At 39.4% G+C, this 27,524-nt stretch overlaps 1 protein-coding gene across 7 annotated transcripts in view; it reads left to right on the plus strand.

Annotated features, from left to right (window-relative positions):
- Positions 1–1,698: 1,698 nt before the first annotated feature.
- The window catches only part of SPAST (spastin), a 34,432-nt gene continuing 8,606 nt past the window's right edge, over positions 1,699–27,524 (plus strand). The window contains exons 1-12 of one of the 7 annotated variants that reach the window (XM_030447849.1): positions 1,699–2,224; positions 6,293–6,376; positions 7,672–7,755; positions 15,601–15,696; positions 20,383–20,567; positions 21,405–21,538; positions 21,859–21,952; positions 23,383–23,457; positions 24,646–24,717; positions 25,244–25,319; positions 25,841–25,932; positions 27,286–27,365. In XM_030447849.1, coding sequence (XP_030303709.1) covers positions 1,822–2,224; positions 6,293–6,376; positions 7,672–7,755; positions 15,601–15,696; positions 20,383–20,567; positions 21,405–21,538; positions 21,859–21,952; positions 23,383–23,457; positions 24,646–24,717; positions 25,244–25,319; positions 25,841–25,932; positions 27,286–27,365 — 1,475 coding nt within the window. In that variant the 5' untranslated portion in view covers positions 1,699–1,821. Of the gene's footprint in view, positions 2,225–6,289; positions 6,377–7,671; positions 7,756–15,600; positions 15,697–20,382; positions 20,568–21,404; positions 21,539–21,858; positions 21,953–23,382; positions 23,458–24,645; positions 24,718–25,243; positions 25,320–25,840; positions 25,933–27,285; positions 27,366–27,524 lie in introns of all 7 variants that reach the window. The other 6 variants (XM_030447847.1, XM_030447851.1, XM_030447852.1 and 3 more) reach the window with 6 other exon arrangements.

Consider the following 27,524-nt stretch of genomic DNA (forward strand, 5'->3'; position numbering starts at 1 on the left):
TTGACAGTGGCAGTAGCCCTTTTATACACAGGCTGATAACATAACATAAGCATATTGCTGATTGGTACAACACATTTTTCATATACCACAGTGCACTATCCAACTGGTTAAATACAACTGTTAATGTGCTGTCTATGCAATGCTTTCCCATCCTGTTACTGTTCTTTTCTGCTGCCAACTCCCTGTAGCTGATCTTATAATACCCTTGCAGCTGGGCCTCAAGGCCCGTAGCTCACTCTAGATAAAGCTAAATAGTCAAGATTGCTCACATGTCCATTTTCTTCCAAAAACTCGCCAACAACCGCTGTTAGCTGTTTTGAGGTGTAGCCTGAGGAGCCTGGGTTAAGGCCAGCTGTTAGGGCAGGTGATTGTAGGTGTCCTGTCATGACTGCAACTGACAGGATGTTTCTGTTCTTCAAACAAGCCTTTGAAAAACACTTCCCCTTGGAATTCTGTGGTACAGGAACAGATCGAGTAGTCAAGACTAAGACTCATTATCTTCCTTTGCCCATTCAATTTGTCCTTCAATTTAAAAATAATTTCTTCCCCAGCTTTTCTATTATTGTTCTCAGAAAGGAGATGATATTTTAGATAGTAGATGGATAATAAAAGCTGTAGGTGGGTAGTCTGTTCTCACGTGGCTCACATCACTTGACACTTTTGGATACTTCATATTAACACTGCTTAAAGTTTCTGGAATGTCTTTGGTACTCCAAAACTTGATAGACTTTACATCAGAAACCAAGATAATTTACACAGGTATAGTGAAAAAAAAATAACATTAGATCATGAACTTTTCCCAGTTATGAGTTGACTGAAAATATTTAATGGTATTTTTTACAACAGATTATCCTTCTTACCAAACAGGAAAAAACAGTTAATGAACATTAATGCTTTTTATTTTTCAGTTCTGATAGTTTCACTGTCTGTCTAATCATGGTTCTAGGTCATGAATACTTATCTGTTAAGAAAAATCTGCATTTTACATAGGAATAAAATAATGAGGTTGGAAAACAGATGATTTTTTTTCCCCCAAAATGATGCATTAATAATGCATACTCAATTGCCTTGGTTTCCATCCATGTAAGGAGGCAGTCTGTCATTCCAATTACAGAAACAGACAAAGACTGGAGGACATTCTCTCGGGGGCAGCCCCACCGCGGTGGGAGGACACGCACAATAAATCAAAAGCTGTCACACATCTCGAAGTGAGAGGTCTGTGGCTTTTGGGAACGGGAGAAACTCCCTTCAGCCTTCCTCATCTGTTTCTAAAAATGCACCCACGCGGGCACCTGCATCGCGTGTTGCCTGCAGGGCTGTTCACAGCTCCGGTTGGAATACTTAAAGGTATCAAATTATTCATCATCTTTCTATTCGGTATGATTCAAAGCGCTGTAATCCATCAGGGCTGGAACGGGCCGGTGCTTCCCAGCCACAGCTGTGACAGAACGCGGAGGTCACGCCTGGCGTCCCGCGTTCCTACCGTGGAGCCCTTCCTCCCGCCGGGGTCCCCACCGGCAGCCGGGCCGCTGCCCCTGTCCCACCCGAGACTACGCTTCCCAGCCTGCTCCCCGCAGCCCGCCCCGCACGCAGCGCTGCCGCTGTTTCTCGGAGGACGCCGGGAGTTGTAGGCTCCGGCGGAGCCATCCCCGCCTCCTATTGTCGCTGCGGCGCCTCGACTCCCGCGGTGCTGGCGCCGCCCCGCATTCGGCCAGGGCCGCCGCGCACTCCTCCCCCGGGGCCGAGCGAAAGGGGCGTCGCCGCCGCCGCCATGGCCGGTTGTTGTCAGTCCCTGGCAGCGGGTTATGGCGACGGCGGTGAATGAATTCTCCGGGCGGCAGAGGGAAAAAGAAGGGCTCAGCCGGCTCCAGCTCCGCGCCGCCGACGACCGCCGGGGCCTCACCCTCCTCGCCGCCCGGGCCGGCCCCCCCCGTGCCGCCGGCGGGGGCGGCGGCATCCCCGCACAAGCGGAACCTGTACTACTTCTCGTACCCGCTCTTCGCCGCCTTCGCCCTGCTGCGCTTCGTCGCCTTTCAGCTCGGGCTGCTCTTCGCCTGGCTCTGCGAGCGCCTCTCCCGCGGCGCCCTCATGGCCGCCAAGGGCAGCAGGGCCGGGGCCGACGATGGGCCCGAGCCTGGCGGGGCACCCGAGACGGTGCGAGCCTGTCACAAGCGGGCCTTCGAGTGCATCTCCATGGCGCTGCGCATCGATGAGGACGAGAGAGGTAGGGGAGTCCCGGCGGCCACCCCGGGCTGCGAGGGGGAGGCGAGCTGGGCCGAGCAGGCCCGTGTAAAGAGGGCGGGCAGGGTCTCCCGGGGTCGGGGATGCCGCTTTGGGTTAAAACCCAACAGAACCCGAGAAACGGGGCTTTCGAAGGGTCCGGGCGGGAGGGAGGGCGGGCTGCAGGCCGGTGCCTGCGTGCGGTGCCGGTGCTTTGCTCCCCGCCGGCTCCGTCCCTGCCTCAAGCGCGCGGGTCGGGTCAAGCAGCTGCGGCCCAGGCTGGTCTCCCCCGCAAAGCAAGTATTTGTGTTTTCGCTCTAACAGCTTTAAATTAAAGGGTTTGATGCGAAGGTCTGTATGAGGCGGTTAAAAAACCGGGATGTGTGACTGTGGCTGGCTTTGGGTTTAACCGGGCCACCCGGACAACAAAAGCAGCAGGGACAATAATAATGGTTCACCCTTTAATGTAGTGTCAAATGATGGAGGAGCTGAAGCGAGACTGCAGGAAACCTGGGCCCCAAACAGCCCTCCTGCAGTCATCTGAATATTAAGGATATAAATATTTACCCGTATTTTGGCAGTTGCTTTAAAAAAATCTTTTTTCTCAAACTGTTCTACTTGCTCACTCTTAAAAAAGGATTAGGTAATAGATGAAGTTTGGGAGGATTTTTAGTATTTGGCTAAATAAGTCACAGGAGTGAGATTTTTTGATTTTTTTGTTTTTTTTTTATTTTTTTTTTTTTTTTTGACTAGAGTATTTAAAAAAAAAAGGTGCAGTTGGTAGGGCGTTTGATTTATCCATGTAGTCTGAATGCAGCAACTCAAATCTGTCAGTATCCAAAAGGTACTCCTTAGAGGCACACTGTGCTGGGTTTTAAAATTCTCTGTAAGCATCAGGACACTTTTCAGTTGAGCTTTAGTGAAACTGCTGTCCTAGGAGAGGAGGTTAAAAATATAGGAGTAGATCTCCAACAAAAGTTACATGCTGAGAGTGCCATAAGCGAGAGCTGTGTCTTGCTTTGCATTGATAGTTTGGGAGTGGCAGTGGTAACCTCTGGAAGAAGAAAACTCACCATGTGCATCAAGGTTAGTTCAGAACAGATGAACAGTCTCAGCACAGAGGGTCATAGGAATAAAGCATGAAAGATGGTAGCTTAAAACTTGAGTGTTGTGGATGATCACTCTGTGAAGAGTAGCAAAGTCTTAAATTATCATGTGGTGGCTTTTAACTGTTAGTGGTTTGAAAGGTAAGCCTTCAAACATTGTTTTTAATCAAATATTGTATTTAACCATGGAACTTGCTTTGTAGGTATTTTTAGAGTTATATGAATTAGCTGCACAGCTCATTCATTTAGTAAAGGAAAAAATCTGCTGCTTAAACAAGCAGTTGCAAAGCTGTTACAGCTGTGCAAATGCAGTATTAATTTCACTGAGAAAGAACTGCTTTGTTTTTATGTGTAAATTTTTTATATGCTTATCTGTTTTTACTGGACAAGATGCATACCTTTTAATGTATATGGTATATAAGCAAGTTTTTTATAACTTCCAACAGAAAATAATTAATTAGGCATAGTATGTGAAATGGTTGGTATTTCTAGATTGTCTAATACCCTATTAATTACTTGGTGGTTTTGCTGGTCTGGAAGCTATGCACGCTTCAGTAATTCTGATAGCACTTCTGTTAATTGTTATCCTTCTGAATTATTGGGGAAATGAATATTTGTGTTTTGGTAAGTTCAAAATCAAGCTTAATGTATTTTCCAGAGACTGAGAAGGCACATGTGGTGGGTTGACCCCAGCCAGCAGCTATACACCCATGTTTGTTTACTGGCATCAGCGGGACTGTGGGGAGAAAAGGAAGAGCATAAGTGATAAAACTTGTGTTTTAGCATAAAGACATATTAATGAGCAAAAGAAAGAGGTGGGAAGAAGACAGGTGCCGCAAAGACAAGTCCTTACTAGTACCCAGTTGGTGCTTGAGCAATGGCAGCCTTGGAATACAGCCTTCACCCTGTTCTTCCTCTACCCAAGTTGTTATTGCGGAGCATAATTTGGAATATCCCTTTGACTGGCTTGGGTCAGTCATCATGCTGGTGTCCCATCCCATTTTCTTGTGCACCACCAGCCCACTTGCTGGGAATCTAGAGTGGGAAAAAGAAAACCTTGAGGCTGTGCAGGCTTTTCAACTGTGGCCAAAACACTGGTGAGTTATCAACAGTTTTTGTCACAAATCCAAAACAGCACCATAGGAGCTGCAGTAAAGAAAATTAACTCCATCCCTGCCAGTCCCAGTACATCAAATCAGTGACTTATAAGGAATGTGAATTTTAATTGTAGTTTTAATGTCTTAATCACTGAGAACTAATGTGATTCAGAGCACTGCCTTGGCAAACGTATTCGTTTGGTATATTGATCTTAAAACTTCTCCAGTTAAAACATGGAAGTGAGATTTTAATTATGACCTTGGCATGTTCAGACTAGCACAGCAACTTAGGCAATAGCAGAGGTGTCTGGAATTATCTCTGATTTGCTTTGTAATATCCACAGTCATCATTGGATTTACACTGCAGTCAAAAATGTTTCTGTAGGTGATGGGGAAAAGTGTAAGAAAAAAAGTCTACAGAGTGAATCATAGTCATTCAGCCTCAAGGATTTGATTTATCTAGCTTTGTCTTTAACAGTCAGAGTATATGAGGCTGGCAGAGAAAGGGCAGTAATAAAATTCCTGAGGTGTGTGATACACACACTGGAGGAAGGGTCTGCTCCCATGGTTTGTGTTGCTAAAAAGAGCAAAGCATGGAATTACATACACAGGGTAACTTGCCAAATAATATGAAAAGATTGTGAAAGAGGAAAACCTTTAAGAGGACCCCAGAAATGTATTGAAATATTTTTACTGGCACTTAAATTTTATAGAAAATAGGTTGGAGAGTGAAGTCCTCAAAAGATAGGAGTGCAGAAGCAACACAATCACTGGTAACTGGTACCTGGGCATAGCTCTGTGAACAGTTACCTCTTCTGAAACTGGGGCAGTGGTATCTGAAGGTTTCATTCTAGGCTGCTTTTTTTTTTTTTTTTTTTTCTAGCAGCTCATTAATGCTAATCAGGTGTAAAGTGTAATACCTAATATGCTGCATTAGTGTATGGAAAGGCATGCTTAGGGTGACATAGCTACCTTGCAAACATGTTTCCATATGCAGGCAAATATATTTTAAATGCAGAGTTTTTACAGAAGGGGAGCAGTATGAGGTAGACAGGAATATCTCTTCAGTGCTTTATTTGCTGTCACAGTGTCAGTATAGGTTGGGCACAGTTGTGTTTTGTGCAGTGTCTGTTTCGGGCCTTGGTACAGAGGTGTGTACAGTAATTCTACAGGTGTTGTACTTCATGTCAAAATTGAAATGTACTTGCAATTACAGCAGCTTCATGATAGGATGAACAAGAAATACCCCCCGTGACAAGTGAGCTGCTCTGTACAAAAGTTATCCAAAAGAAAGGTGTCTCTTATCTCATTTGTGTAGTATCTCGGGTTGATTTTCTTGAGTTCCTGTGCTTCCAGTGTTACTTTGGTATTGGTTATCACTGGAAGATTTAGATGCATGTTTCAATTTAATCTTCTAGAAGGAAAAACTTTTAATATCACCATTTTTGTGGTGAATATGTAGGCTAGATTTTTTAGGGCTTGGGGTTTTTCTGTTGTTTGGTTTGTTTTTCAATTTATTTAGTACCTTTTTGTGTGTGTGTGTGTGTTTGCTTGTTTGTTTTTGTGGGTTTGTTTGGGATTTTTGTTTGTTTTTAGGGGATTGATCTCTTTAAGGTAGATGGAAAAGTATTCCTGAAACAAGCAAAAGTGATTTGAGACTGGTGTAGTACCTGTTTTTAATAGAAAAAGTTTACCTGAAACTAAGTAGCTATGAAGTTGACGGTGTCCCTTTAAGTGTTTCTTTAAATCATAGGATTTTGTTCAAGTATCTCTCTGTTCCTCTTACTTGTTCTACACAGCATTATACAGAACCATTCCTAAGCTTTAATTCATTACAGAAAATAATGGGTTCACTTCCTTTTTAAGCAGGACAAAAGGAACAAGCTGTTGAATGGTATAAGAAAGGAATTGAAGAACTGGAAAAAGGAATAGCTGTCTTAGTAATTGGGAAAGGTAAGCCAGTTTTGAGTTTTGTGGAAAAGATTTTTGGTTTATGGCTTCTTCAAAGTGAGGGATCAATATTGCTGAATGTGGTAGGTGCTATATGAATTGATTCTTCAGTGTTTCTTATTCCTGTTTTAGCTGTAAGTGAACACAGGTCGATTTCTCTCTTCTATCATAATGTCTGGTGTATAACACATACAAATCTTGAGCCAGATATTTTCACTTTATGCAAAATTATAAGAAGTTTATTAAAATTCTAAACACTTGATTTCTTATGTAATGGGAATGCCAAAACACTGATTTGTCAAAGTTGACAGTTCTCACTTAAGCAGAATTTTATATTCCCTTCAGTATAACTAAGAAAGAAACACCCTGAGTTGGAATGGTCTAGCATTGTGTTTCTGAATAGCTTATGCCAAAATAGCCAAACATTTTCAACAGGGGGGGAAAAGCCATCTCTGTATGTGGAAACAATTTAAACTGTAGCATAGAAGCAAAAATGTGCCACAGAAAATTAGGTGTAATGAAGGATTTGCCAAGAATTTCCATCATCAGAATAATACCACGATAATTATTCTCAGTATTATAAATGTGTACAGTATAAAAATGTGTAACTGCTTTTGCAGACTGCTCTTTTGTTCCTAAGCTATGTTTAGAAAAGTTTGTGGACAGTATATGGTGATGTGTTATTCTATACAGCAACACTGGCAGTGTTTGACACAGCCCATCTAAACTGAACTGTTAAAAACCAAACAAACAAAACCCAAAAAACAAAAACCCAGCAAACAAAATCGGGACTTTAACAGACACTGTTTTTTTTAGGAAGCAGTGATATTAATGCCTGTAATTCTGTGTGTTTTGAAGTGTAAAGGGACACAGTCAACTGAATTTAAATCTGTCAACTTTGCCAAAGTGAATTATTTCAAATTGTACTTGCCTCTCAGTCACTTTTCAAGATTTAAAAAAAAATCTTTTTTATTTGACTTCTGTTTAGAAAAATGCGTTAGAAAGAACGTATATTAGGTCAGTGTGAGATGTGAGAGAACATGCAAAACCTTGCTGGAGTTCCCACTGCTGTACAAGCAAGATTGTAGAGCAGATAATGTCAACTGACTATAAATTATTGATTACATAGAAAGCATTAGTTGTTTTTTTTTTTTTAATTAGTTCTGCAATGACGTTCCTTCGTGGACAAGGAGGATAAGGGGTGGGAGGAAGAGGAGGGGAGGCTGGAAGTCAGTATTTTAGCACTTTAAAAAGTTAATTTGACGAATTGTGTTTTAACGTTGATTTTTCTTTGTAAGGTGATCAGTGTGAACGGGCTCGACGTCTGCAATCTAAAATGATGACAAATTTGGCAATGGCCAAGGATCGCTTGCAGCTTTTAGGTACCAGTTACAATTCATGACTTTGGAAAGTTTGTCATAATTTGCACAACTTTGTAATGCATTCTTCAAAATACTGCTTTGATTTTCAAAGTGAAGTAGTCATTATCTGTGTAGGGTCTCAAGTTTGGTTTTTAGTTTAGAGTAAGTAATGTTGTTTTGATGTTGTTGATAGATTTGGAAATTGGTATCTTGTGACCCACTTTCCTATGCCTTAAGGTATAAAAGTAACTGAGGAGTCTTGATAATTAGCATGCCCGAATCATGAACTGAGGAGGTCTTGACTAACTCTTATTTGAGTTAGTTTAGGATTTCTGAGAACTGTAATAAATTTTATGATAGATTGCTGATCATGAGTCCTAAGTGTACCTTTCTAAGTGCAACTACTTCATTTTCTGCTAATGCTGCTGTCACTTCTCTAACGATTTTCCTTATTATTGATGTGTACTGTAATAATATTTTTTGAGCATTATGCAGACTATAAGGCTGTGAAAACCTAATTCTTGTAATTTTATCTAGTAGTGTTCTATTTTAAGACTAGCAAGTAAAAGCATTTCTTTTCAGAAGAATAGTATTGTATTGGTTTAGCTTTATCCAAATTAAGTGTAGAGGTTTTAATTGGCAGAGTGAAACAGGCAGGAGTGGAAATGGCATCTTATTATGCATGATAAACAGATAAAGATCCCCTCCTATCAAGCAAAAACCCACAGTTTTGTGTAGTGCATCTTTGTGTAATGAACTTTTGAAATGTTTCATTTCAGACAGTAAAATGAAATTAAAGATTGGAATTTTTTATTGCTCTTCAAGGGAGAACTAACAGATGCACTTCAGTTTAACTTCAGTGAATGTGCATCTTTAATCTTGTACTGTGTTGGTTTGAGTTCTGCTAACTCCCTCTGCTAGGAGTGTATAGAGCAGACAGGAAAACTCACATTCTTTCCTCCTCTTAGTCTTTTTCATTCTGTGGTCCTGACTGGTGTTTGACATGGAGGTTGTGACTACCACAAGAAAGTGGATCCCTTTTGTTTCCCTTGAGTTCCTGGTGTTCTTTGTTGTTTTTTGAAAAAAAGGAATAGGAACCTGGGGTGAAAGAGGCTTCTGGCTTCTCTGCTTTATTACGGGTGTTTGTCAGTGGAATCATAGTTAATGCAGGAAAGATATTTTCTACTCATTAGGGTTAAAGACTGAATTCTAGAGGTTATATAAACTAATGAGCAAAAGAGTGAAAGTGATTAGGCATGCTAACAATCTTTGGTGTGGCTTGTTGCTGCTGTTCTAACTGCAAATAAATAGGATTTCTTTAAAAAATTGAACCTTGAGGTTGCAATGTCTGTATTTTGTGGGCAGTGCTTCATCCTTGCTTATGTTATTGTAGTAGCACTTGTGATGTTGCCAATTGGCTTGCTTGCTGTTCTCAATAGAAAAGAAAAAGAGCAAACCTTGCAAAGAACCTCAAGTTGAACTCAAGCTGATATATTTGTCTTTAATACCAGCATGCGTGATCCCATGATACTTCTGCTCTTTGTTCAAACTGCAGATTGAAAGGTAAACAGGATAGTGTTTATTACAGAAGTTGATGTCAAATTTGGAAAATTTTTACTATTAAGTTATCAGGAGTTTAGTACTTTGTTCTACTCAGGTTCTTGTTCAGTTTGTTCTAAGTATCTGCCTCAAACAGTGTACCTGTAAGCAAAATTTGGACAGAAAGGAACAAATGAAGTTATCTGCCCTTTAGAAAGGAAAGAGCTGTTGTTTGGAGAGGTATTCTAATGGACTTAAATCCCTGCAAGCTTGGTAATTATGGATCTACTTGAGTAATATTTGTTATACCATCTGTTGACAACATCTGTTTTTGTTACTTTGTGTAATTTTACATGTATTTTGTGGAAATTTAAGGTAATGTACAGTTGAATTGCATGTGGAATTGTGAACATAGCTTTTAGCTTGTTACTTATAATAACAGTTATTGGGAAGGTTTTGTGTGCTATGGAGATGCTTTTGTAATTGAACTAAACCTGAGGCTCTTGAAGTTCTTAAGGTTGAATTAAGTTATTTTTCCTCTGAATCCAGCTCAAGATCAAAGAGTGTTTTCCTCTATCCCTGTGGAATTTCTCCATTTCTTGGGGGAGAATAGGCAAGCCTTTTATTGTTGGCAGGATAAAGCAGACTGAGAGTAGACAAAAACATCAAATATTTAATCCTTCTTGCTAGACAGAGATGTGTTTACAGACTGCCTAGTTGAAGTGCTATCCAGTCAACAAGTTACAGTGGTAATGCATAGAAAGTGAAAATTAAACTACATGGATTATAACTGTCCCTTAAAAGTGCTCAGTGTTGGTTTTTGTTTGGTTTGTTTTTTTTTTTTTTTTTTTTTTGGGGGGTGTGTTTTTTTTTGGTTTTTAAGTTTTATTGTCAATGTAAGTTTAAGTTGCATAACACCACTGATGAGGTGTGATGTCTGATCATACCTGTGCATTATCACCATGTGTCATCACACTATTGATGACTTCTCATGTTAGACCAAGAGGATGCAGGTACTTCTCTTGGGTAATGAGCCCTTTTTTGAGCCCTGTTTCCATCTTGAGTCTAAATTACTGTATGATATTCTGTTTTAAGCTGTATTATGACACAGCCTGAAAGCTGAAATTATTCCAGGTATGTTTCAGAGCACTTCAAGGTTCCTCAGTCACTTTGAAAGTCCATTTTGAGTTGTGCTAGCTGTGAAGGGACTTCTGCTATTTGAATTGGTGACAGCCCATGGTTTTGACATAGTTTTGGGTAATGGCTGTGCAGTTATTTAGAGGAGTGGGTAAATCTTGCTCCGGTGGTCTTCACAGACCTGGTCTCTCTTGGATAACTAATTACCCATGTCAGAATCATTGTATTTGATGTATTTATCACAGGAAAGTAGTTGTTTTCTACAACAGATACCTAAAACTCAGAAGTTTGTTGTTCCTAAAGACAGATAACCGCAATGCCCAGTGCAACACTTTTGGATTCTGATACTCTACACATCTTGTACCTATGTTCTCCCATATCAGAGAGACTTTGTTAGGGGGTCAGATTTCTGTCAGCACAGGTGCCTCTTGTTGTACTATGTGTAGCTTCCTTCCAATCATCAGGCAGAGGGAGGAAACCAAAATGATGGAGGTGAATGGAAATGGGTCCCTCTGTGGGGTGGCAGGCAAATCCCTTCCCAGCCTCCCCAACCTTCCCAGGTGCAGGACACCTGGGAATATGGGGGACTGGAACTGGAGGGTCTCTCTGAGGATGCTGATAAAAGTTAATCCAAGGAGCTGCCGAGACAAACAGCCTTATGCATTAGGGCTGCTCCTTAAACAAAGAAGAAGGATAATTGTTGTAGGGGAGTCCCTCCTCAGGGGAACAGAGGGCCTGGTGTGCTGGCCAGACCCATCCCACAGAAGTCTGCTGTCTTCCTGGGGCTCAGGTCAGAGACAGTACTAGGAAACTCCCAGCTGGTAAGACCCTCTGATTATTACCCATTGCTGGTCAGGCAGGTGGGCAGTGATCAGGTTACCAAGAGAAGTCCCAAGACACTCAAAAGGGACTTCAGGGCACTGGGCCAAATAGAGGGTTCAGGAACACACGTGATGTTTTCTTCAATTCCTTTACAGGCAGGGAATGCTGAAAGGAATAGGAGAGCCCACCTGATCAACAGGTGGCTTAGAGGCTGGTGCCACAGGTTGAATTTTGGGTTTTATGATCATGGAGGTGTTTAGAGTGCACCAGACTTACTGGCACGGAATGGCACAGGATTATCCAGGAGAGGGAAAGGAATTTTGGCTGGGAGTTGGCAGGGCTCATCGACAGGGCTTTAAACTGGGTTTGAAGGGGGAAGGGGATAAAACTGTGACCACTAGAGATGAGCATAGGGATGGCATAGTGATGCTAGGGGTGAAACTGACAGCTCAGCTCAAGAAAAGGTTTTACCTCAGTAAGGACAGAGCCACTAACAGATGCCCTGGGCCTGGAAGAGAATCAGAGGCCAACAAGAAGGCATGTGCACAGATAGATGGAAGTCCTGCCAGTAAAGCTGCCTCAAAGTGGCACATCTCAAATGCCTTTGTGTGAATGCATGAAGCATGAGGAATAAACAAGATGAGTTACACATCTGCCTGCTTGCAGTCAGTCTCACCTTTGTGCCTGGCAAGACCATGGAGCAGATCCTCCTGAAGGCTCTGCTAAGGCAAGCAGATAACAAAGGGGTGATTGGTGACAGCCAACACAGCTTCACTAAGGACAAGTCCTGCCTGACTAATTTGGTGGCCTTTTAGAATGGGGTCACAGTCTCAGTGGACAAAGGCAGAGCTGCAGGCATCATCTACCTGCACCTGTGCAAAGCACTCAACACTGTCCCACATAACATTCTGATCTCTAAACTGGAACAATATGGATTTGATGGATGGACCACTTGTTGGATAAGAAGTTGGCTGGATGGTTGCACCCAGAGAGTTGTGATCAGTGGCTCCGTGTCCAAATGGAGATGTGTGCTGAGTGCTGTTCCTCAAGGGTTGGTGTTCAGGACAGTGCTATTTAATATCTTTGTTGGTGACATGGACAGTGGAATTGAATGCATGTTCAGCAAGTTTGCTGGTGACACCAAGCTGTGTGGTGAAATCAACACACTAGAGAGAAGGGATGCCATCCAGAGAGACCTTGACAGGCTTGAGAAGTAGACTTGTGCAAACTGCATGAAGTTCAGCAAGGCCAAGTGCAAGGTTTTGCACCCGAGTCGAGGCAATCCCATGCATGAAGAGCTGGTTGGGAAGAAAAGGGATTGCAGACAGCCCTGAGGAGAAGGATTTGGGGTGGTCGTGGACCAGAAGCTCAACATGAGCTGTTCATGTGTGCATGCAGTTCAGAGAGCCAACCAGGTGCTGGGCTGCATCAAAAGAAGCATAGACATCTGGTCAAGGGAGGTGATTCTCTGCCTTTACTCTGCTCTTGTGAGACCCAACCTGGAGTACTGTGTCCAGTTCTGGAGTCCCCAGCATAATAAAGACATAGAGCTCCTGGAATGTGTTCAGAGGAGAGCGACTAAAGTGATCAGAGGGCTGGAGCACCCCCCCCCCCGTGAAGACAGACTAAAGAAGTTGGGGTTGTTCAGCCAGGAGAAAAGGAGGCTCCAAAGGGGACCATTTAGAAACCTTCCAGTATCTGAAGGGGTCCTACAAGAAAGCTGAGATAGGGCATTTTACATGGGTGTGTAGTGAAAGGACAAGGGGAAATGGTTTCAGACTTAAACAGGGGAGATTTAGGTTAGACATTAGGAATAAACTATTTAATTTGAGGGTGGTGAGACACTGGAATAGGTTGCCTAAGGAGGTTGTGGCTGCCCACTCACTGGAAGAATTCAGGGTCAGGTTGGATGGGGCCTTGAGCAGCCTGGTCTGCAGCGGGGTTGGAACTGGATGATCTTTAAGGTCCCCCTCAACCATGGCCATTCTATGATTTTTGAAGGATGCACATGGCCTATAATTAAAGTAACTTTCATCAGCATCCTCTTTGATAGTAATTCTGCCTGTATGTAGATATGGGCTTTAAATGACAACTTTTAAGATGCTTCCACTTTCTGGGAGGTGATGGTATTTTTACTTCAGACTTACATTGCAGGGTAATTTTTAAAATTAGAAATCAGCTACATTGAATTCAAGGTCTAGAGTTGCCTAAATAAGACAACAGCTGCCGTGGTGTTTATGTGGTAAGTTTATGTCAGTGTTGTATCATCAAGGAGAAATAATGAGATTCTGTGAACTCCATCTTCCCCCATTCCCCATGTCTGAAGACTGGGAGAAAGCATTTAAAAGAAAGATTATAAGGTGTTCTCTTGATTCCTTGGAATAGTATTTAATAACTCAATGTTCATTATTCTAGAGGGCTAGAGGGCTCTACCACTATTGTCACTCAAGTCATATATTTGCTTTATGTTATTTATGTGCAACATTAAAATTACATGTTAATACGTAATATGATGGGAATGCTGTGTGTGACCTGAACAGTTGGCTTCCTTTTTTTTTTTTTTTCCATTGCCATTCTAGAGTTCCTGAATAGATGTAACTCGTTAAACTCTTGGTAACTGTGGTAAAATCTCTCTCAAACTGTAGTGTTGAAGCAAATTGCATTTCCTGGGTTCCCTTCCAGGCCAATTGATTTTATTGTGGTCAGTCACTGGGAAATTTTTCTGTAAAGTTCAGAAATGTTTTCCAAAACTTGGCTGTTTATCTAATATCTTATCAAGCCTATTAATACTGATTTTGTTTCCTAAGCTTCCTGATGTACTGTCTATGCAGATATCTGGGCAGGGAACTGCTCTGCTGTCTCCTTCAGTGGTGCTGCACCCATGAAAGTAATTTAGACACTGTTTGCAGCCAGTCATACCACAAGTACTTCTTTTAGACTAATTTAGAGGGAGGCTTCTTAGGGTAACTTCTTGCAGGTTACAAAGCTTGTGTATGTTTATAGGCTGTTTTGGTATGATTAACATATTATTTTGTTTTACTGTGCCTGACTTCAATGCTTTTGATTTAAAACAAAGCAGTCCCTTGGTGCACATACTAATCTTGAACTTCAGCTTTTCATGTTTGTCTGTGTCTACTAAGTTTTCTCTCTAAACTCTAAATACCTAAGCTTGTTCAGCGTGGGTGTTATTATTAAGCCATCACATAAACTGGTCTAACGATAATTTCCAGGGAAGTAAAGCTGCGAGTGATCAGGAGCAGGCAGAAGAAGGGAATGAAGCAGAAAGGACTGGAAAAAAAGATCTATGGTAGACAGATGAAAATGAAACTTTCAAATGAAAGCAAGAAGATGTTTATGCCTGTTGGCTGTATGATGTTCAGGCTCTGAATGGCAGTTCTTGGAGTCAGGGCAATCGTGATCTTGACTGTGCACATTTTCACTAGTCCGGCTTCTTTCGCAGTACGTGCTTTCATGTTACCAGAGGACATTAATCCTCCTCTACTTGGCCACCTCTTTTCCTGCAGCTTCTTGGTACTGGTACCTCTTGGGGGACAGGAGAAAAAAGAAAGAAGGTGGAGTGTGGCAATGTATGCCTTGCAATCTTACAAACCATGTTTTGCTTTTTACAAAAAAAGGTGTGTGTGTGAAATTAAGGTGGGAGAGGCTGTAAAGTGCCCCATAAGTAAGGCCTAGATGTTTTAAACTGTAGCAAGAAAAGCAGGAGTTGTAGGTGAGCTGTAGAGAACAAATAATCCTGAAACTTAACTCTTGTTTCGAGACTTTTGCAGCTTTATACCTCTTTGACTTATGCTGTGGCTAGTTTATGGTGACTTTTTAGACTTAATTTCTTTCTCCATCTTTTAACCATAAGGTACATGCAGTGTTTTGCTTGAACAGTTGAGGTTTCTGTAAAATGTTGACTGACTGCTACTACTTAAGTGAAACATCTAATATGAAGGAAAGTGATGACTTCTTGCAGTTGGTCAGAAATAACACTTTGGGGAGGACTTCCAGAAATGAGTTATGAATATAAATATTTAGTAAATGAAGTTGAATTAATCCTGATCATTGGTTACAGGAAGTAACTACAAACATTAGACTGGGAAGATTGTTGTAACTAACTCAGCTGTGAATGGCTGTTTTTAATGCTGATTTCTGTCGTGCCCATACTGAGAATTTTCTTACAAATTTGTTAAATGTGTAGAATAGGTAGAAATACTCCTTTTATCTTTAACCCTGTATCAAGTGTAACAAAGCCAAACTTGAAATTTGTGTGTGTTGGGTATACAGAAATTTTCTTGGTTCATTTTTATTTTTTGTTTGTTTATTTTGTCCTTTTTCCTCCCTCCCCCTCTGTCTACCATGTAGAGAAGCTGCAGGCAGTTTTGCAAATTTCCAAGCCGCAACTGGAGGTCTATAATGACAGTACTAACCTGGCATGCCGCAATGGACATCTCCAGTCAGGTGGGTTTGGTTTTACCAGCACCTATTCAGGGGATGTCTCTCAGTTTCTGGCTTATTACAGGGAAAAATATGCAATGCTATGTTCTGGCCCCACCAACTTAAAAAAAAAAAATTGTTTTATATTTCTGTTTTTAGAGGCTTTATTAAAATACATTCCATCCTTTTTCTACAGCACTCTTTTATTTTGTAGCATTACGCTCTCTTTTACAATGACTGTCCTAGAATCCAAAACTATTTACTAAGACAACATTTTAGAAAAAATAGTTCCTATGTTCTATTCTTAAACAAATTAAATTAAACCTGTTTCAGAAAGTGTCACAGTCAATGTAGAATATGTAGGTTATATATTGTGCCTGCATAAGTAGTTCTTTCTTTATGATATTGTGTGAGTAAATGTGTGTTTTCATTAAACTGCTTTAAATTTCAGGGGTTTTTACCCTGATAAAGTGGTAATTAAAACAAGGGAAAAAAAACAAACCCAAATGAGTATCTTTTGCTTTTTTTTGAAGAAGGCTGTTTTTATCCTTTCCTGGAAGACTGCACAGGGATACTGAGATACCAGAAAGAGTAAAGTTACGATGAGGTTTGTGAATTCTCTTCAGGGAATGTTTTAAGCCAGCAGTGAGCTATTGTCACAACTGGGATCTCAACTGATAATTCATAAGGTAGACTGTAATGAGGTTAAATACAGTAGAGAGCTAACAAGCTGTGGAATTCATAAAGCTTTTCCAATGTGTCAAGAGCAGCATTCAGTTGGTGACGAAACTAAACTTGAAACATAGTGTAAAATGCATGATTTGCTTTTTTTCCCCCCCCCCTCCATTTCTAGGTCTGATGTCATCGTACTGCTTACTTTTATTCCTTCTAATGTATGAGAAGTTAAAGTAGTGGAGCTTTGTAATCTTAGGCATCTTTAGATTATTACATGTGTGGTATTTTTGTATTACGTGTATTTGTCAGAAAGATGTAGTTTAAGTGGCTCTTCATTACAAATTCCTGTGTAGACTGAGCTTGAGAACTCTTTACCTTCAATGACCCAGTGCAAGTCTTGTCTTTTACCTGGTTGGCTAGAGATTCAATGAACAAATTCCTAAATATGTACACAGAAACTGACACCATGCTCCACCTGATTCAATACTAACAGTTTTTTTCTTTACACTCTTTCTTTTATGTATCTTTGTACACTTTTTTTAACTTACCTCAAAATTGGATGCTGCAGGAGAAGGCTAGACTGAACTTTTACTCTTAAAGCTGTTTATATTGTTACTTAAATCTGCTAGTAACAAAGCACAGAATATGTATTGACAGTTGGTGGAAATGAAGAAATTTGCCAGTTCTGTAGCAGGTTTTTTATTCAGAGAGATTCCTACAGAAGAAGGTGGTCAGTGTTGGTAACACTGTGGAATTTGGTGTTAATGAATTTACTCATTTGGAGTCATGTTTCTGGTGACTTGTAGAAAACAAATGGTTCAACTGCATTTGCATAACTGTGAAGCAAAGGGTAGTGAAACAACTGCAAAGGGCTGTGGTCTTCTGGGGGTGCTTTTTTCTGAGAAAGTGACTTCCAAGTTCCTCAGAAAGGGATGCACACTAACTGGGAAGCTTTCATATACCAGGCTCAGTGTGGTCTGAGAAGAGACAGAAGGACTAAAGAGCAGGTCATAATATGTTAGCTACCAGGCATCTACTGATTCATTTGAACAAGACTTGTAGACTTGTTCCATACCCATTTGTATTTACATTGCCAGAGGTAAACTTTAGATTCACAACTTGTGGAAGTTAGAGGTTTACATACACAGAGTACTGAGCTTCTGCAGTTGTGGGGTCCCTGGTAGCAGTGGGAAAGTCAGCCTGTCAGCACTCATCTGAATTCCTTCATTGGCAAGTACCTCACATGCTTACTCTCACTCATGTTCTCTTTGTCCCTTTTTTTGGGGGGTGTGTGGGCAAGGGAGTCTTGTTTATAAGATGTTACTGCTACACAGTCTTTTCTTAAAAGTACTTTTACATACATGTACTTTGAAGTAAATTACTCTGTCCAGTTGAGAATTAGAGAGTAAAATCAAAACTATCAAGTCCTATTACTATCTTATAAGTATATATGACAGAAAATTGACTTTAGTTTTTCAAATGCACTTGAAAAAAACGCTGTGGTCTGTCTTTGTAATTAGAACATATTTTAGGCACTTCATTACTGTTTTATGGCAATCAGTGAAACTTTTGGCAGAAGGCTGCTGGAGATGGTATGAAAGTTTTAAGGCCACTTGCAAAGAAAGACAGAAAACTGTCTTTCAGTGCCTGATAAATACCAATGGATAAGAAATGTGTTTTGGGGAATTTGCATTTGTTACAGCAAAATATTTTACATAATGAAATAATAAGGGCTGTCAGTCAGACAAGAGACATGCTCAAATGAAAATTTGTATATAAATGAAGTTTCCTTGTGGAGTTGACAGTGAACAACTCTATACAAGAGTAGTTCATCTGTGCTTCTTTCTGTGCTACACATCACGGCTTGCCACAGAATGTGTGTGAACTTACTGATCTTGATTCCAGAAGGTACAGCTAGTGTAATTTGTAATTAAACCTCTCTCTTTTCTGCACTCTTTATTTGCCTGTGCAGTTTTCTAGTACACAAAATTGCAATGTATGTATTGTTCCTAATAGCAGAGGGTTAGTTCTGGGAGAGTGTGATAACTGAGCAATGTGTTGGAGTGAAGGAGGGAGATCAAGGAAAACTCTACTTTAGCTTTTGGAAGCCTTCCCTTGTTGACTATAAGCCATCTGTGCAAAGGAAAAAAGAACCAGACAAACCTAGTTCCACCTTTTCATTGAACTGGATCAGTAAGTGTTGACTAGCTAGGTTTTTTTTAATTGATTAATATGCCACTTTTTGAACTTGGAAGCTATTAGGTATGCCTGATTTTGAAGAGTTTTTGACTTGGAAATTCCTGTACAGGAAGGGCTAAATAAATTTAGCCATCTCTGAAGCTGGATGTGATTTAGACAGTAGCTAGTTTTTGGGGGTTTGTTTGTTTTAACAGTATCTTACAGGTAAATGTAGTTAATCATTCTTCAACTCCCTTTGTTTTTTACACGTTGATACATGTGCATTGTTTATGGTGACCCTGCAGAGTTTCTGTAACTCTCAAAAGAGCTAGATTTGTGACTTCAGGAAGGTTTAGAAGCTTGTTAACCAGGTAGTTCAACTAGTGGAAGCTGTGGGCTGTGTAAAGATTTGTTCCTAGTAATGTGCAAGACCCTTATATTTAAAGGGGATGAGAACATGGTTGTAATTAATTGATTCTTCTGTGATACTGCTTCACTGACTTGTTCTAATTTGAATTTTATAAACACAACATTCAAAATTATGAAGCTTTCTACCTGAAGTATTTTTCTCTGAGCTAATATTGTAAATTAAAAATTATTTGTAAAGTCATTAACTTCCTTAAAAATTAGAGTTCTTTGGCTCATTGCTTAAGATTAACAAGTCAAACTGAGTTGTAGATTTATAGAATCCTAGTGAAGAGACTTGTAGGTGAAATCTTGTCTTGAGCTTTCTTACCTCTGATGCTATATTTCTCTTAGCTAATCAAAAGGCTCCCTAAGCCTTTTTGAAGGATATAAAATAAAATAGTGTTTATGGTTCCCATTGTAGGCATCAATACTGTACTAGTCAGCCTCCAGTAACATATTCCCGCGATAAAAAAAGCTCTGTTCTGATAGTTCACCAGCATGGTCAACCCACGTGCTCACTGTGCATGTTCTTACCTGTTAGTGTCTCTCTTAATGTTTTACGCTTGCCATTTTTGTGCCGAGGAGCCTTATGCCATCTTGTATCCCATATAGAGAATGTATAAATGGAGTGCTGTTTCACTTACTCTGTGCCATAATGGCCTTTTGTAGATTATTCAACTGTAGCCAATATATTAAGTTTATCTGTCACCTAATTTGAAATCTTCCTGCACCATTGTGGAAGTGGAGTAGAGTAAGGGTGAATGGAATGTGTGGTGGTGTTTGAATTCAGGGGCATAATATAGTATTTTAAGACTTAATTTTAAATGTGGGAAGGTAGGCTACCTTCAGAGCTGTTAATCCAGAATTTACTTAAATGTTGAGGTTTCTGAAATTGTTTGAAACGAAGTCTCAGGAAAAGGTTCCTGGTAGAGTCTTGCAGGTATGACTATTTTGATTTTCCCAAATTAAAGTGTCCTGGTGAAGCTTCTGTGTGGAAGGTGCTAGATAGTGTTAGCTGGGGTTCAAAGTAACTACCCTGCTAATGTCACTGAGAAAAGGAATGCTCCGAATCTAATAGCTTGAAGTTTGGGTATTATAATGTTTTGGGTTTTTTTCAGGAATTATTGGGAAGGAAGATTCTTTTGGATGGAGTTCTGTCTTACTGTGTCTTAAGGAATAGATTGTGTTCTTTACTTGTTACAGGACTTGGCCATCTTCAGCTTTTCTAAGATTCCTAACTAGTTTTGTTTTTGAGAGCTCCTAAAAATTCCAAACTTAACTTCAGGAGAAAGCTACAGTTAAGATTCTCTTAAAAGTACTAAACCTCTCCAAAACTTATATTACTTATAATACTGCATTGTATCTGTCAATAACATTATCTTCAAGTTAGAATTGACGGTAAAAGTAGAATTGCTGAAAATGTTCTCATGATGTTGGTTTTCTTTATAGAAAGTGGAGCAGTTCCAAAAAAGAAGGATCCCTTAACACACACAAGTAATTCCCTTCCTCGCTCAAAAACTGTTGCAAAAACTGGATCCACAGGACTTTCAGGTCACCATAGAACACCCAGCTACGGTGGGATATCAACTTCTGTGTCTAGGCCAGCACCTAATGCTGCAGCTTCAACTCATAAGGTATGGTAAAGTTAAATATAGTGGTATACACTTGAAAACTCAGTGTAGATTCTAGGTCAAACTTTGGCTTTACTGCCTTACTGCAGTATTGTCATAGAAGAAAGTTTTTGGAAGCAAAACACTAATGTTTTTTGGTAAGCCTCTTCAACTGGGCTGCAGAGTAGATTTTAGAAATTGGAAGGCATTGGGTGGCTGCATAGCAAATGGATTTTAAATGTGATCACAGTAATAAATTGTAGTACTTATTCTGAAAATTGCATGGAAAACTGAGGGAGGCCTGTCTAGGAGAAAAATAAATGTTACTCCCAGCATGTAAAAAAATGGAGGAAAAAGCCCTTCTTAGTTTTGAACTACAGATTCCTGCTCCTCCATGTTCCTCCCCTGCCAAAGCATGTAGGAACAGGCTGTATTGCAGCAACATTGAAAAGTAAATTATGGTTAGAATGGGACTGAAATACAGAAGTCCTACACTAATAAGACACAAAAATACTGCATTTCTTTTGACTTATCTCTTTACACTTTCATCCTTATCTCCCCACTGCTACTCCTACAGTAAGATGGAGTAGAGAGCAGAATGGGTAGAACATAAATGTGGTTAAGCATTTTTGTTATGTTTTAAGTGGCCTGTTAGGAAAGTAGGACAGCAGTAGATTTTTTTGTTTACTGTTAGAAACTGAAACACTTTGTGGTGCTCTAGAGTATGCTGGGGGAAAATACTGCAATTAAATATAATGAATTATCTTTAAAAAAAAACACACAAGCAAAATTTTGTTAATAGCATACTTTAATAGTATCAATTTAGGGTTTTTTGTTTGCTTTCCCCCCTTGCTTCTCCAGGCTGCTCCTAAGAATAGCAGAACAGCTAAGCCTTCTACTCCTACCACAGCTCCTCGAAAAAAGAAAGACTTGAAGACGTTTAGAAATGTGGACAGCAATCTTGCTAATCTTATCCTGAATGAAATTGTTGATAGGTAAGTAGGCTTTTCAGTGCAGAAAACCAGTTTTTTGTTCAGTACTGTATTGGTCCACTTGGAATGAAAATTAGAACGTTTTGTTTGTTGTGAACCCTTTTATGGGTTTTTTTTGTGTGGTGGTTGTTTTGTTTGATTTTATTTGTTATTTGGCAAAGATATGAAAATTCAAATCAGAAATGCTTATCTTTTAAAATTTTTAGTATATAAGTTGTGGATTTCCTCAGAAAGACTCTGTATAAATAGTCAAAAGCATTAAATTGGTCAGCTGCAGCTGAAAGACCATTGTTAGGCTAATTAGTATTCCATTTCTTTGTTAGTGGGCCAGCTGTCAAATTTGATGATATTGCAGGGCAGGAACTGGCTAAACAAGCTTTGCAAGAAATTGTTATCCTTCCTTCTCTTAGACCTGAGGTAAGCAACTGGGTTTTTTTATTACCCTAATAAAATCAGAGATATGTATTGTGCTTCATATGTGAGGTAGTGATCCTTTAGTTCTGTCTTTACTGGTTATTATTGCTGTCTATAGCTGTGTGGTGATAGTCATCTTTGAAAAGGAGAATGAAGAATTTAAATTAAAATACTGCCATGACATTTCTCATCATCTTGTTGCTCAGTTCTGGAGAAAGTAACTGAGGTGTTGGAATAAATAGCTTTTTAAAAATCTCAAAACAACACAAAACTCAACCAGTAAGCCAGAAAACCTGAAAAAAAAAAAAAAAGGTAAAGAACAAAGCCCATAACTGAAAAGTGAAACAGATGAACTCTGTATAGGTAAATGAAGTCATGACATTATCTGATTTGAAAACTATTACATTGGCATTGTGGTCATGTTCTCTGTTCTCTGTCTGGATGTTGTTTAGTCATTCTGAATAGTCTATTCACAGGAGAAGAGGATGCAAAAGTGTGTAGTAGTGAACAAGCAAATACACTGAGGTGTATAGCATTTGATGGCATATTTCCTCTTGGATGAGTGGAATTTGGTAAATTCGGGCTTTTTTTGTAATCATAGGTGATACCTCAGCTGCTGCCTAGATTACTGCAATTTTCTGAGTCACTGTTTAAAAAAATTAAGTTGGTAGCTTTTTAAAGCTGGACTTGATAAAAGTTGCTGGATTCTTGGATAAATTGCATGCAGTGACTTAATGCAGTGCTGATTATTCAAGCTCAGTTGCTGTTCATTTGCTTGTGGGTCTCTTGTCACATTGACAGGTGACTGGTGTTGCTCTGTAGTCTTCCTCTTTCCCTTTAGTGCAGTTTCTGGTTTTGAAGCACTGCAGGGAAGAAACCCTAAACCTGGTGTAGCATGATAGGAATACAGGCACTGAGGAAAACAAAGCTTTGGTATCAAATGTGCACTGAAGTGTGCAAATATGCAAATTCTGAAGGAAAATGTCATTGTTGTGTCTCTGTTATTAGTTTCTTTAGTATGTCAAGTTTGTTGTTCAGTAACATTTTAATATCAAAGAGAAAGATGAAGGGGTTCTTCCATATGGAGTTAATAGAAATATTGCTTTAACTCTTACTATACACCTGCATTTCCCCTTTGGAAATGCAATTGATGCTTTAAACTTGGGCTGGTCTCTTCTGTGGGATGTGCTACCTCCTTTTATGTTCCTTTCACAGTGTCTCTCTGCACGTGGTATAACTGTTGTGTGTGAAACAATAGTGATGTGCATTGGGTCAACTTAGTGACAGAATGTAGATCTCTAAAAACCTCTGCTGCTGTAGTGCTGTTACTGTGGTATCAGCCACCACTGACAGCAAGTGAGCTATTTCCTTACAAAGGTAAATGAGTATTTTCTTAAGTCTTTGCAGGTAACTTAGGATGATGTACTTTTCAGTTATTTACAGGACTTAGAGCTCCTGCACGTGGTTTATTGCTGTTTGGCCCACCAGGAAATGGGAAGACGATGCTGGTGAGAGAATTTAATCAAGCATGAGTTAGTGGGCTTAAAATGTACCAGGGAGGGATGGCTTTCTGTTGGGGTGTTGTAGTGATAAACTCTATATTCTACCTAGATACTTATTATGGTGTCAATTTAATATAAAAAGGCAAAATTGTTCTTAACTCTGGATTTTACAGGGGAGGGAATTACTAAACTTTTCCCTATTTAATTCTTTTCAGCATCACATGTAATATTTTTAAACTTACACTGGCAAGTCCAAGTTTTGTTTTTAGAGAGGAAAAGTCACATGGTTAATTGTTTTTGTACAGCAGCTGTTAGTCACAAATTGTCTCTTCTCCACTAAAAAGTGTTTTGGAAATGAGTGAGGAGCACAGTAGCTAGAAAGCAGGCGGTCTTACTTTCACACTTGTATGCAAAGAGCATAAGTGTAGTGAAACTGTCTGGCTGCTGTTTGTTTTATCTTGATGTGCTAGATATGGGGAATTGGAGTGAAATTGCTGTGCAGCCAGAGAGCATCACCTGTCCTGATGCTTGGCATGTGGTCCTGCATCGCATGTTGTGGCTGCAGCTGCACACTCCCTTTGCTGAGGCTGAAGTTGGATCAGCTCTCAACTGCAGAAGTGTGAATGTTGAGCAGCTCACTTGGGCTCATTTGTTGTGTTCTACATACTGGAACATAACTGCTGATAAAAAAAGTTAAACTGCATAACTGGGGAATAATAATTTCTTGAATATGGTAAAACTCTGAAAGAAGAGGGTACTCTGTATGATCGTTCTGACTGAACTGATGAAGGCTAAAAACCAACCAAACAAAACCCAAAAAACTAATTCTGAGTGTGATTTGATCTAGCTGCTGCCCTATATTACCACCCTAAGTTAGTTAAAACTGTTTCTTATGTCTCAGCATACTCAGGGTACGTTGAAAAGAGCTGTAGACTTGTATTCTGCAGTAAGCAAGCTGTAGATGGCTGTGGAGATGATGTGATTAGAGAATTCTAAGGGAGTCTGGTTCAGCTGCTCATCCATTCTTATTTGTACATGGCCTCTACAGGTGTTTTCTGTAGCATCCATCAGGTGTTCTCTTTGAAGAAACAGGGGTTTTCATAGTGGTCAGTCAGGACATGAAAACTATGTACAGCAGTCAAGAGATATCTTCAGTGTAATGTTTTTAAAAGGACTTTTTTTTCCCCCTCCTAGGCCAAAGCAGTTGCTGCAGAATCAAATGCTACTTTCTTTAATATAAGTGCAGCCAGCCTAACTTCAAAATATGTAAGTAGCAGCTGTACATTACATTGATCTGAAAACACACATGCTGTAGTTTGAGCTTAAGAAGGCCAGAGACTTCTGATGAGTCCTTGGTGAACTGTTAGCCTAATAGTGAACATAAAGTTTTTAAAAAGTGACTTGTGAAAGAAGAAGATTTTGATTTGTGCTTGTGATAACTCAATGTCAAAGGCTGTTGCAGTTCAGAATGACTGTGGCTGTCATATAGATGAGTGTTTGTTTGTTGGTGTTTTTTTTTTCTTATTAAAAAATAAATTAGGTGGGTCCCAGCTACCTTTTATTCTGATTAATTAGGCATCAAAATCTGGCAACTCAAGTGTGATCATGAGTGAAGTTGTAATGTTTCATTAAAGACATAACCAATGCTATAATATGTTAATACTGAATTAGTAATATTCTGAGTGTATGAATGGAATGAGTGTGGCTGGTTATCAGCAAGATGGTTTTGCTAAGTTTCTTGTAGTAAGCAGTTTGTAAACCCCCTCCAAAGCCAGTTTCTGTTTGGTTTTAGGTGGGTGAAGGAGAGAAACTGGTGCGTGCTCTATTTGCAGTAGCCAGAGAACTTCAGCCTTCTATAATTTTTATTGGTAAGACCTTAAATGTTGTTGACTTCTGTGAATTTTCTTGAATATTTTTGCTTATTCAAATTGGAATCATTGGCTAAACCTCTTTGAGTAATTCTGTAGTGCAGAGCAAATGCTTTGGATATGACCTGCTAGATAATCAGTAGTTCTAGATGAGACATGTTAGATGAGTTACTTAATTAGTGTTAATAATGGGAAGAAATGCCCTCAAAATACAAATGCTGTACTACTTTTACCGAGTAAATCTGTTGATGTATTCAACTTCAAATATGAAAATGGGTTTTGCTTGTCCTGGGTTGCAATTTATTGTATTATCAGTAGTTTTGTTTTTTTTCTCTTGTGTTTGTTATTACATGTTCAAAGGACATTATACAAGCTTTTAAACCTTCCTAAGGTCTCTCTGTCTCCTAAGGAATAAATAGCTAGTTTTTCTTACTGGGGGCTTATATTAGCAAAAGACCTTAGGCAAATATGGAGACTTGGAAGTTGTATGCTTAATTAAGATGCATTTCTTTGTTTTTTAGATGAAGTTGATAGCCTTTTGTGTGAAAGACGGGAAGGTGAACATGATGCTAGTAGGCGTCTAAAAACAGAATTTTTAATAGAATTTGATGGTGTAAGTACTTAGTTTTGGATATTGTTTGATTTAGGTGATTTGGCTAATGTAGTGGGTGCCTGTAGAAGCTACAGATGAAGCACAAAGAGAATTTAGCTGCTGGGGCTTAGCTCTGGTAAGGTGAGACTTAGGGGATGAGAATTTTTAATGAACTAGTTTAGATCGTGGGTATACACTGCTTTGGTACATCAAAAAGATTAATTTCTGTGTTAGTGTGCTTTTTATTTAGCTACAGGATTTTTTTTTGACATTATGGCCTAGAGATGGCAGGATCCAAGATCTGAAGAATATATTTAATAGCATGTATGTGATATCCAAGAAGAAAAACTGGGTTTCATAACTGAGGGAGAGCAAATGAATATCAAAATATTTTTCTGTCACACAGCACTGGTTTTTGTATCAAACAATCTTAATTTATATTCCACTAGCACACTTGAATATTGCTACAGTGGCAAAGCAATATTAAGGAAGTGCAGGAAGAGAATATAACTAGATAAAGAGACAATAAGGTTAAAAAAACCCCAAACTTGTTCAAAGTGGGACAAATCAGGACAAATATTGTAACGTGACAGTGGTGTCTAAAAACTACTACACACATGGAGTTTTCTTTTAAAATGTAAAGGGGAAAATTAAGCATAATAACTAACTTTGTATCAAGGTGTAACTGTATCATTCAAGATTTTTGTGGAACATTTTTGACTCAATAAGGCAGCCAGTGAACTTAGGTCTATGAATGCTTGGATACTGAGTGAATAACAACACATCTGTGATACCCACTATTTTCTCTGAAGTCTGGAAGCTGTAAGTCTCCATATTCTTGGGTATAAAATCAAGTCTTGCAATTGAGTGAATTGGAAGGATGCTGTGTTAATTTTTATTAAGAACTTCTTATGAGAACCATATTAGCTGAATCTCTGAGCTGATTGGTGTTTCTGGCTGTACCTCAGTCTGAAGTTTTGGTCCTATCATTCTCTGTAGGCTTTAAAATTAAATTTGATGTTAAAACTCTTGAACAGCAGAAAATCTCTGTGGAAGCATAAGTAATGTCTGGATGACTGAACTTCAGAATGCTATTTGTACTCTGTTTTCTTCAGCATTGTAGTTTGTGACATTTGTGCTCTTGCAAGACTCTTTTCAAGCAACATGGGCATTGTCTTTTTTATTTTTTTTTTACTTTTTCCTAGTTTGACTTTACATTTATCTACGGAAAGTTTTAAAGCTAACTACATGGAAAAAATAAAGCATGCTTTATTTTATTCAGCATGCTGAAACATGTGGCAAATCTCTAACTGTTTTTGTTATATTACTACTTGATGTAAGCTGAGAGCTGTCTTGCTTTCCTACATTTTATAGGTGCAGTCTTCTGGAGAGGACAGAATACTGGTTATGGGAGCAACTAATAGGCCACAAGAGCTTGATGATGCTGTTCTCAGGTATCAAAATGTCTCTTCTTTTATTTGAATACAATAAATGATGATCATTATGAAGATCAGGTTTTGCTACTTAGTGTCTCAGTTGATTTAAATTTTAGAATTTAATAGCAAAACCTGTTAGGTAAGGTTAAAATATCCAGCCTCTTAGAGGTATCTGTC

The sequence above is a fragment of the Calypte anna genome, chromosome 3 (assembly GCF_003957555.1).
Source record: "Calypte anna isolate BGI_N300 chromosome 3, bCalAnn1_v1.p, whole genome shotgun sequence".
Classification (NCBI taxonomy): Eukaryota; Metazoa; Chordata; class Aves; order Apodiformes; family Trochilidae; genus Calypte; species Calypte anna.